We start from the raw sequence: 12,033 nt of genomic DNA, 5'->3' as shown, positions 1-12,033 counted from the left end.
TTAACTCAAGTAGTCTTTAAAAGTGGGTAGCAGTCAGTGGGTAAAGACTGAGGAGCAGAATATTCCAAGTAGCAGGAAAAGGGTGAGCAAAGGAGGAAGGCGAAGAGTGTGGGGCCTCTGTAGGGAATAGCAAAGAGCTTGGCATGGCTTCAATGTCAGGGACTGGCAGGATAACACAGGAAAGAGAGCCTGGGATTAGATTTTAGAGGCCTTAAATACGAGGTAATTAGTTTAGCCTTCACATAGAAGACAAATTAGAAGCAAAGGCAAAGCCCCATTTATCATTATGACACTAGAACTCATTGTAGTGTAACATTATAGTTTATGAGTTTTAACTTGAAGGTGTAAAATATGTAACGGCACTTGACTCTTTTAGGTATTGTATTTTGACAGGAATTTATTATTTAAGCAAACCAAATATAGTTGTGTTGCTTATGAGAGCATTTTATAAAGCTATAGTTACTAAGAGTCTGGTATTGACACAAGAATAGTGACATTCATCAATTTACAGGAGTAGGTAAGCCCATGATTTTCCTATTATGCAAAGAGTTCTTAAACAAAAAAACAACAATAATAATAAAATAGATCGGGATTCTGCGAATGATAGTCTGTGGGCCAAATCTGGCCCTCTATCTAGTTTTGTAAATAAAGTTTTATTGGAACCCAGCCTTGTGCATATATTTATGTATTATCTATCACTGCTTTTAAACTACAGTAGTACTTGTGGTCCATAAAGCCTAAAATATTTACTGTTTGTCCCTTTTCATAGAAAATACTTGCCAAACTCTGAAATAGATAATGGCTAAAGATATATACACATATATATAGCTACTAACTCAAAATTCTAAAAAAAATTGTTATTAAAACAATGACATTATTTTTTTACTTCTCTGGCAAAATTAGAAATATGGATAATAGTAAGGTGATAATAAGAAATGATTACTGTTGCTGGGAGAATAAATTTTATAAGCTTTGTGAAAGATGGTTTTATAGTATCTATTATAATTTTTAATGAGGATAATCTTTGAGCTTTTAAGAACTTGAATCACTTATTTACGTTTTTTAAAATTACATGTGAGATTCATTGTGGTACTGTGTATAATAGCTCAAATATTGGAGAAAACAACCCAAATGCCCATTGGTAAAAAAAAATTGTTTTAAAAAATGAATCCAGAAATGTTTTGGAACTAGATAGAGGTGGTGGTTGCACAACATTGTGAATGTGCTAAATGCCACTGGATTATTCACTTTACAATGGTTAATTTTATGTTACGTGAATTTCACCCAAATAAATAAATAAATACTCAACAAAATATTAGCAAACCAAATTCAACAATACATTGAAAAGATCATACACCATGATCAAGTGGGATTTATTCCAGGGATGCAAGGATGGTTCAACATTTACAAATCACTCGATATACCACCACATTAACAAAATAAAGGATAAAAATCATATGATCATCTCAATAGATGCAGAAAAAAGCATTTGACAAAATTCAACATCCATTTATGATAAAAACTCTCAACAAAGCAGGATTATAGGGAATATACTTCAACATAATAAAGCTCACACATGCCAAGCCCACAGCTAACATCATAGTCAACAGTGAAAAGCTGGAAGATTTTCCTCTAAGATCAGGAACAGGACAAGGATGCTCACTCTCACCACTTTTATTCAACACAGTATTGGAAATCACAGCCAGAGCAATTAGGCAAGAAAAAGAAATAAAAGGCATCAAAATTGAAGAGGAAGAATTAAAACTATAACTATTTGCAGATGACATATTATATATAGGAAACCCTAAAGACTCCATCAAAAACTGTTAGAACTAATGAATTAATTCAGTAATGTTACAGGATACAAAATCAATGCTCAAAAATCTGTTGTATTTCTATACACTAATAACAAACTATCAGAAATAGAAATGAAGAAAACAATCTTATTTACGATTGCATCAGAAGAATAAAATACCTAGGAATAAATTTAACCAAAGAGGTGCAAGACCTGTATATTGACTACTACAAGACATTAATGAAATTGAAGAAGACCTAAGTAAATACAAAGATGTTCCATGCTCGTGGGTTAGAAAAATTAATATTGTTTAAAATTCCATACTATTCAAAGACATCTGCAGATTCAATGCAATCCCTATCAAAGTTCCAATGGCATTTTTCACAGAAATAGAAAAAACAATACTAAAATTTGTATGGAACCACAAATAACCAAAGCAATCTCAAGAAAGAACAAAGCTGGAGGCATCATGCTCCCTGATTTCAAACTCTATTCCAAAGTCATAGTCATTAAGACAGTATGGTATTAGCATAAAAAAAGACACATAGATCAATGAAACAGAATAGAGAGCCCAGATATAAACTCATGCATACATGGTCAATTAATTTATGACAAAAGAGCTAAGAAAACACAATGGGGAAAGACAGGACTCAAAAGGATAAAACTTAACCACAATCCTACACCACACACAAAAACCAACTCAAAATGGATTAAAGACCTTAACCTAAAACCTGAAATCATAAATATCCTAGAAGAAAACATAGGCAGTTGAGATCCTTGACATCAGTCTTGGCAATGATTTTCTGAATCTGACACCAACAGTTAAAAGCAACAATAGCAAAAATAAACAAGTGTGACTATATCAAACTAAAAAGCTTCTGTACAGCAAAGGAAGCCATCAACAAAATAAAAAGGCAACCTATTGGCCTGGAGAAAATATTTGCAAATCATATGTTTGATAAGGAGTTAATATCTAAAATATATAAAGAACTCATACAACTCCATAACAAAACAAAACAAAAAAAACACAAAAAACCCAATCTGATTTAAAAATGGGCAAAAGATCTGAATAGACATTTTTTTCCAAAGAAGGCATACACATGGCCAACAGGTACATGAAAAGATGCTCAATATCTTTGATCATCGGGGAAATGCAAATCAAAAGCACAATGAGATATAACCTCACACCTGTTAGAATGGCTATCATCAAAAAGGCAAAAAATAACAAGTGTTGGTGAGGATGTGGGGAAAAGGGAACTCTGTGTACTGTTCGTGGGAATGTAAATTGGTGCAGTCACTATGGAAAACTGTGCAGATTCCTCAAAAAATTAAAAACGGAACTATCATATGATCCAGCAATTCCACTTCTGGGTATTTATCTGAAAATGAGAACACTAACTCAGAGAGGTATCGATCTATACCCCATGTTCATTGCAGCATTATTTACAATAGTCAAAGTATGGAAACAACTTAAATGTCCATTGATGGATAAATGGATACAGAAATGATGGTACATATACACAATGGAAAATTAGTTTGCCATTAAAAAGAATGAAATCTTGCCATTTGCAACAACCTAGATGGACCTCAAGGAGATTATGTTAAGTGAAATAAGTCGGATAGAGAAAGACAGATACTGTATAATCTCTCCCTTACATGTGAAATCTAAAAACAAAAAACCAGGCTCATAGATACAAGAGAACAGATTGGTGGTTACCAGAGCCAGGTGGGGGTGTGTGGGAGAAAGGGGTGCAGGAGGTCTAAAGGTAAAACATGAAATAAAATAAAATTCCTCTGGGGCCTGAAATTTTTGCATTTCTCACAAAAAGATAATTTTACGTTATGTGAATTTTACCACAATAAATTATTTTTTAATTATAGTCCTTTTCTACAACAAAATACTGTCTAATCCTTAAGAAAAAGAGATCCACATAGAATAGCAAGGAAAGATGTCAAAGCTATCGTAAGTATTTATGATTCTTTTGGTAAGGAAGGAAATAGCAAAAGAAAAAGAAAGATTTTAAAATACTCAGGAAGAAATATAATAAGAAATGTGTGAGATCTTTAAGAAGAAAAATAGGAAATGCTACTGAAGGACATAAAAGTAGATTTCATGGAAAAACATACCCTAGATTTATTTATTTATTTATATTTATTTTTGTATTACAATTTTTTTAAATTAAAGTTTATTAGGGTTACATACCCTATTTTTCAAAAGGAAACATAATATATCATTATAAAAACTATCTTTCCCTAAATCAATCTACACATTTAATACATTCCACTAAAATTGATTTTTTATGTAGTCAAGCTGACTTTAAAGTGTATATTGTAAAATAAATATGAAGAATAACGGAAAAACTTCTGACCAAAGGAAAACAAAATTTTGTCTTCACCAAACTTGTGCCCAAGGTAGTATTCACATCCCCCCCCCCCCCCACTCCGTGCCCTTGCACTCATCCTGACTAGCTGCTCGCGCTTCAGGCTGCACGCGCTTCAGGCTCTCATATGCCTTAGAATTACAAGAATTGGCCCTACGGCCTTGCTGTCCAAAGAGAGGTTCTCGGACCAGCATCACCATCAGCAGCACTTAAAAAGCTTATCAGAAATGCAGACTCTCAGTCCTACCCCAGACCCAAAATCAGAACCTGCATTTTAACAGGACACCCTGGGAATTTTATGCACATTAAAGTTTTAGAAGTTTCATGTACTAGACTGACCTTCTTGTCAGTGGAATAAAATTAATCATTACCCCCCCACACTTATTTTTGATGAACTAAGGTTTAATTTCAAAAGCATTCCTTTTTGTACTCAAAAAAAAAAAAAAAAAAAAAAAAAAGCAAGCCCCTCCTGCACCTTATTATTCCTTTTCATCTTTTTTAGGACATGTGCCCACTGGTCTGCAATGCCATCCTGACCAGGAGCATCTGATTTACCCTCTGGGTTGCACCGTCCTCATTCAGTCAATAAATACTAATGAACAGAATTTCCTACACGGTCATGGCAACAATGTCTCCTGTGTGACCACCTCCAAGAGCGGAGTTTACGTTGCCTCGGGACAAGTCACGTTCATGGGCTTCAAGGTGAATAAACTGAAAGTAACTCACTGTGAATTGATTTTGAGGTGCCTCCCTAGAAACAGTGCCCCTCTTCAGGTAGCTCTATCATGACCCGTGATTTTACCCTTCCTCTTCTTCCTCTTGACTTCTCCTTCTATCAGGCTGAGAGCGAAGGAATCTGGTGTTTTGACACCAGATGTCGCAGCTGGTGATTGATAATGCTAAGGAACGAAAGTCCCTGTTTAAAACCATTTCCATTTTGTTGCTGTCATGTTTGTAAGTCATGACCTAATTTCCAGCAAAGTGATGTTACTGATTATTTTTCACCGAGAGAGGTAGCTATCTCCTCAAGGGTAGCTATCTCTGATCTGACAGTGTATTATTGCCCCCAGGCAGATATCATTTTGTGGGATTATAAGAAGAGGGAGCTGATTGCTCGGCTGTCACTTCACAAGGGCAAAATTGAAGCTCTGGCATTTTCACCAAATGATTTGTACTTGGTATCACTAGGAGGCCCAGATGATGGAAGGTAATGAACTAAACATACTTACTTATTTTACTTTATTTTTATGTTTCCTAGCTCTTTGTTGAAGTTCTCCCTGAGATCACTGAGCATCCTTGCAACCAGTGTTTTGACCTCTATGTCTGGTAGACTGCTTGTCTTCATTTTGTTTAGTTCTTTTTCTGGAACTTTGTTCTGTTCTTTTATTTAGGACATGTTTCTTTGTCTCCCCATTTTGGCTGCTTCCCCTGTGTTTGTTTCTATGTATTAGGTAGGGCTGCTTTGTCTCCTGGTCTTAGAGTACGGCCTTATATAGTAGGTGTCTTGTGGGGCCCAGTGGCACAGTCTCCCTGGTCACCAGAGCTGGGCACTCCAGGTGTGTTCCTTGTGTGTGTTGTGTGTGCCCTCCTGTTGTATTTGGGCCTTTGTTGTTGTTTGCATGTCAGTGGGAGGGATTAACGCTCAGGCTGATTGGCTGTGAGAACTGACTGTGACTACAGTGGAGGAGATATTATGCAGGGGCTGACCCTAAATGGGCAGTATTCACTTTGGCAGGGCTCTGATGCCTGCCCAGTTTGCCCTTCAGGTATGTCATTCTTGGAGGTGATGCTCTGGCTCAGGTCCAAAGCCAGCTCCAGGGCCTCCTGGGAGGGGCCCTACTGTAGGGCAAGTTCAGCCACAGCCTGTGTCCTGCCCAGGGCCACCTGGCATGAGCCACAAAGTAATCCACAGATGGCTGCCACCTGTGCTGGACTTGGAGGTGCCTTGAAATGCCAAGCTACAAACTGAAGCTGGCTGCTGCTAGTGCCAGGCTTGGTGCTGCTAGTGCCAGGCTTGGTGCTGCTCAGCAACATGTATGGGGCACACCAAAGCCAGATGCTGCTTGTTTGTATTTTGTGAAACTTTGAGAGATTTTAGGAACATCTGCAGCATCAGCCAAGACAGGCCTTGGGTGAGACCACAAGTTGAGTGGAGCAGGGTCTCAGGGAATCAACATAGCAGGTCAAATGGTGTTAGCCAGGTTGATGGCAACTCAGATATGACAGCTGCCTGAGTCTGCATGCTGGGAGTGGGGGAAGGCTCAGTAAAAATCAATGGATTCTACCATCACTTCTGTTTGAGAGAAAGCTGCCCTTCTAGCCCTTGCCCTGAAGTTAGACAACTCAGTTCCTCCCGTATGTCCTTGGTACCTTTTGAGCTGCTGCTGCAGCACTGGAGCTTAGAGTAAGTGAGTCCATCAGCAAATAAATCTGTGCATGGGCCTTGTAAGAAGAATACTGGGACTCCAACCACCCTCCATCTCACTCAGCCGCAGTCTCCTCTGATTTTCACAGCCAGAAGTTATAGGGACTTCTGTCCTGGCATTGGAGCCCTGGGCTGGGGAGCCTGATGTGGGATTGGGACCCCTCACTCCTACAGGGGGGGACCTCTACAGCCAAGATATCCCTCCTGATTTTTCACGGTCACACCCACATGTGGGACCAGCATATTCTGTGTCTCTGCTCCTCCTTTCAGTCTTAAGGTGGCTGCTTCTGTATGTCCTTAGAGGTAGGACTTCTGTTCAGCTAGACTTCAGGCCATTCTCAATGGTGATTATTTTGTAGTTTAATTGTAATTTCAATGTGGTCATGAGAGGCAAGCATAGCATTTACCTACTCTGACATCTTGACTGGAAGTGTTGATAATTCTTCTCTTTATATACAGAAAGTCCACAAAATTTTTATGAGATTTCCTCCTTTGATAGTTATACCTTCTCTTGTTGAGTAGTCAAACCTTCCCGAGGCCATCCCCATTTGACTGTTGTTGGAAGGAAATGTACCCCATAATCATCCATTAACATTAGCTCAACTTAAAGCAAGTGTTCTCATCCTTGGGTGCACATTGAAATCAGCCGAAGAAAACTTAAAACTACTGATGCCTGGTTCCCACCCCCAGAAAGTCTTGGAGCTTGGCCATCTGGTCAACCCCACTTCTAGCTCCTGTCAGAGAGATGTCAAGGCTAGGCCTTGGGGGAGAAAAAAAATGGCCCTTTAAACAAGGTTAATCTGTGAAAATGTTCATCTCCTTTCTAATTTTAAGCTTGATTTTAGGCTATCTAAAATTTTCTTGCAGAAAATTGAGGGATATTGAGACAGACATTCTAAAGAAAGTTTCTTTTCTAAAAAAAGAAATTAAAAAACAAACATACAAACAAACAAAAACACCCTTGCTGGACAAGAAAATGCAATATGCCTATCCCTGAACAGGGCATGGTGGTGAGGAAGATGGGGTTCTGCCAATTGGTTTTGGACAATCAGGAGTCAACCCTGAACCTGTGGAAGCGTTCATTCTGCCCAAACCACTTTGCTTCTGCAGACAGGGGGAGGAACAAAAGGGATGCTGGGAACTGTAGTAGACATTCAATGTTTGCATGTACATGCATTTTAAATATTTCATAACCTATTTAAGAATTATTTTGCATTAATTTTATCACACTCTCACATTCTCAGGGTTGTAATGCAACATGCTTTTTTTTAATTTTTTTGTTGTTGTTGGGAAAGGGGAACAGGACTTTATTGGGGAACAGTGTGTACTTCCAGGACTTTTTTCCAAGTCAAGTTGTTGTCCTTTCAGTCTTAGTTGTGGAGGGCACAGCTCAGCTCCAGATCCAGTTGCCGTTACTGGTTGCAGGGGGCTCAGCCCACCATCCCTTGCGGGAGTCGAACCGGCAACCTTGTGGTTGAGAGGACACATTCCAACCAACTGAGCCATCCGGGAGCTCAGCGGCAGCTCAGCTCAAGGTGCCGTGTTCAATCTTAGTTGTAGGTGGCGCTGCCCAACGTCCCTTGCGGGACTCCAGGAGTTGAACTGGCGAGCCCACTGGCCCATGTGGGAATCGAACCGGCAGCCTTCAGCATTTGGAGCATGGAGCCCTAACCTAGCCTGAGCCACCGGGCCGGCCCAACATGCTTTTTTATTAACTGTATACTGAGAACATCTCCTATGTGTGTATGTATAGACGTATATCTCATTCTTTGCAATGACTACATGATATTCCATTGTATGGATGTGCTGGAATTTACTTGGCCAACTCTTTATCCATGTCAGTGCCTTGTACTTGTATTTATTTTTAAATCTTAAACTTGATTTTGAAAAAAATCTATACCTGTCTATGATTTATACTCGTAAAGTGTGTTGTTCTACTACACAGAAGGATTCAAAATTCATACCACTCCACCATGAAGTTCTGCTCTCCAGAGGCACTTGATTCCTTTTTTTTACAGCTTTATCGAGACATATTTCACATACCATAAAATTCACCCACTCAACATGTACAGTTGAATAGTTTGTATAATAGTTTAGTGGTTAGTTGAGTGAATTTGTTTTGCTGGAATACTTCCCCAAGAAATTTTTTACATGTTATGTTGTATAACTATCACCACAGTCAGTTTTAGAACATTTTCAGCACCCCAAAAAGAAACCCATGTCCATTAGCATTTCCTCCTCATTCCAGCTTCACCACTGCCCTCTCAGCCCCAGGTAACCACCAAACAACTTTCTGTCTATACATTTGCTTGCTCTGGACATTTTGCATACATGGAGTCATACTATATGTGGCCTTTGTGGTTGATTTCTTTCATTAAGCATAATGTTTTCAGGCTCATCTCTATTGTGGCATGTATTAGTACTTCATTCTTCTTATATTGTCAAATAATATTCTATTGTATGTATATACCACATTTTCTTGGTTCATTCATCAGTTGATGGATTTTTCGGTCTTTTCCACTTTTAGGCTATTATTAATGCTGCTTTGAATATTCATGTATAAGATTTTGTATGGATATATGTTTTCATTTCTCTTGGGTATGAGGTACTTGGTTTTAAAAGTCTTTTTTTGGTTCATCTAGTTAACAGTATGACTTTGTAAGTGGTATCTCTCTCAATTTTTCCACTTTAGATGGTATCTATCAATTTCCTACTAAGAAAAAAGACAAAATTATGGCTCTTACACTACCTCATTCATACTTCCCCATTCCTGGAACTCTTGGTTGTACCTTGATTTTAGACTACTTATAACAATACATTCTATATGTAAAAAATTGGGGAAATATAAATAGGCATGTTTTAACATTAGCAAGGTTTGTAATATTTGCAGTCTTTTACTTTAATACTTTGTTTACCCCCTCTCCCCAGCATTTTCAATATTATTATCCAAACATGATTCAATTTAGGACCAAGTTGTATGATTGCACCCAGAAAGAAGAAAATGGAACCCAAAGCAATGCAGTCCCCAGACCAGCAGCATCAGCATCACCTGGGAATTTTTAGAAAAGCAAATTCTCCTGCCCCACCCCAGACCGAATACATTAGAAGCCCTGAGGGCTGGTCCTAGCAGTGTTTTAGCAAGGCCTGCGAGTGATTCTGATGCATGTTCAGGTCTGAGAACACTGCTTTATGTCGTCCTCTTTATTGCCTTGTTTTTCTTTATTGTTTTCCTTCCTTCCTTCTTTCCTTCCTTCCTTCCTTTTCTTTCTTTCTTTCTTTCTTTCTTTCTTTCTTTCTTTCTTTCTTTCTTTCTTGCTTTCTTGCTTTCTTGCTTTCTTGCTTTCTTGCTTTCTTGCTTTCTTGCTTTCTTGCTTTCTTGCTTTCTTGCTTTCTTGCTTTCTTGCTTTCTTGCTTTCTTGCTTTCTTGCTTTCTTGCTTTCTTGCTTTCTTGCTTTCTTGCTTTCTTGCTTTCTTGCTTTCTTGCTTTCTTGCTTTCTTGCTTTCTTGCTTTCTTGCTTTCTTGCTTTCTTGCTTTCTTGCTTTCTTTCTTTCCTGCTTTCTTGCTTTCTTTCCTTCTTTCTTTCTGGGATACTTCCCCAAAGAATTTTTTACATGAGTTAAATGGGTGGTGAACTTTTATGCCTTGAATGTCTGAAAATGTCTGTTTTAGTGTCAGACTTGATTGATGCACTCACTGGTTTCTAGCCTCATAATCATTTCCTTCAAAACTTTTTAAGTGTCGCCCATTTGTCTTCTCATATCTAGGGTGACTGAGCAGACGTCTGGAGGTCAGTGCAATTCTTTTGTTCCTTTGGAAGTAACCTGTTTTTTATTTTCTTTCTTGAACTACTAAAAGAACTGTTTCTTATTTTGGAAGTCTGTCTTGCCCTGATTTGTTTTGTCCTCTCATTTTGGCAGTGTAGTGGTGTGGAGCATAGCCAAGAGAGAAGCCATCTGTGGCAGTCCAGCGGCCGGCCTCAATGTCGGGAATGCCACCACAGTGATCTTCTTGGGGAGCAATGATGAGATGTTTGTTACTGCTGGAAAGTACGTGTCTGCAGTTGGGGTTTTCAGAACTCATAAACCACTTTATTTGCTTGTACAGAAAGCATGGTCGTTCCAATTTGAGGGAACATGTTTTCAGTCCTGGAAAAACACCTTATGTCATAATTTTCATGATTTTGTAGTCATTAAAAATTCTTTTAATCGAAAGTCTTTCAAATATGGTTATTTAAAAATTCTGTGCTTCCCACTGAAAATATTCTCCTTACCTGCTGAATTCATTGCAGGTTCTGGTTTGTTCATTATTGATAACATATGAGGTCTGACAATTAAGTTCGCAAACTTCTTTGCAATGATGTTTCTAACCCTTTTTGATATCAGAGGGATTATTCATTGTGAATTTATACCAACTGGACAAACAGTTAACCAAGTTTACTATTTGGAAGTGCTAAAAAGGCTGCGTGAAAAAGTTAGATGACCTGAACTTTTCACCAACAATCCATGGCTCTTGCATCACAACAATGCACCAGCTCACACGGCACTGTGAGGGAGTTTTTAGCCAGTAAACAAGTAACTGTATTGGAACACCCTCCCTACTCACCTGATCTGGCTCCCAATGACTTCTTTTTTTACTCAAAGATAAAGGAAATATTGAAAGGCAGGCATTTTGATGATATTCAGGGCATCAAGGGTAATACGATGACAACTCTGATGGCCATTCCAGAAAAAGAGTTCCAAAATTGCTTTGAAGGATGGACTAGGCGCTGGCATCAGTGCACAGCTTCCCAAGGGGAGTACTTCGAAAGTGACCAAAGTGATATTCAGCAATGAGGTATGTAGCACTTTTTCTAGGATGAGTTTGGGAACTTAATTGCCAGACCTCATATTACCTATAATCCATGCTTACAGAGTAAGAGTAATTTGCACAATTGCATAGATTCACTCACTAGTTGATGTTTCTTACGACGTGCTCTTTAGATTTCATGAAATGATAGTTTGCAAATGAACTGTGCCAGGAAGTTTCAAATGTTTGGCTATTAGTCATATGATATCATTTTTGGTAGGGTCAGCTTTTAACCAAGCTGGAGGTCTGAAGAGAGGCCAGCATCTGTCTAACAGAAGACATTAATTTACAGATTCACCAACCAGAGCCCTGTTTGGAGTTTAAAGTGAAGGTTAAATCTGTACATAAGCACCTACTTTCATGTCATATATGAGTTCAAAGGTCAAAAATCTGTGAATGTAGAGTTGAAGTATATGTTGGATGGAACTGTCCTTTTCTGTGGTTGCCCATCTGTGAGAGGCACATATTGTTGGTTGCTTTTCCAGCCAGAGTAAAGCATTTGTGCTTCTCTACATCTGTACTATTTCCTGTCCCCACCTTGTGACATGCAGCATGCATTTGTTCCATAGCTAATGATGAGGAAGGA

The 12,033-nt window shown here is 38.5% G+C and overlaps 1 protein-coding gene across 1 annotated transcript in view; it reads left to right on the top strand.

Moving 5' to 3' along the window:
- CFAP52 (cilia and flagella associated protein 52) overlaps positions 1-12,033 on the top strand; it is a 40,622-nt gene that overhangs the window by 2,105 nt on the left and 26,484 nt on the right. Inside the window, exons 2-4 of the mRNA XM_019755226.3 lie at positions 4,679-4,878; positions 5,247-5,383; positions 10,520-10,648. Of these exons, the coding sequence (XP_019610785.3) occupies positions 4,679-4,878; positions 5,247-5,383; positions 10,520-10,648 (466 nt within the window). The remainder of the gene's footprint in view (positions 1-4,678; positions 4,879-5,246; positions 5,384-10,519; positions 10,649-12,033) is intronic.

This window comes from Rhinolophus sinicus, chromosome 12, assembly GCF_057876585.1.
Source record: "Rhinolophus sinicus isolate RSI-liver-muscle chromosome 12, RSI-T2T, whole genome shotgun sequence".
NCBI lineage: Eukaryota > Metazoa > Chordata > Mammalia > Chiroptera > Rhinolophidae > Rhinolophus > Rhinolophus sinicus.
Note: the sequence above shows the minus strand (reverse complement) of the source record. Positions and strands in the feature narration are given on the sequence as shown.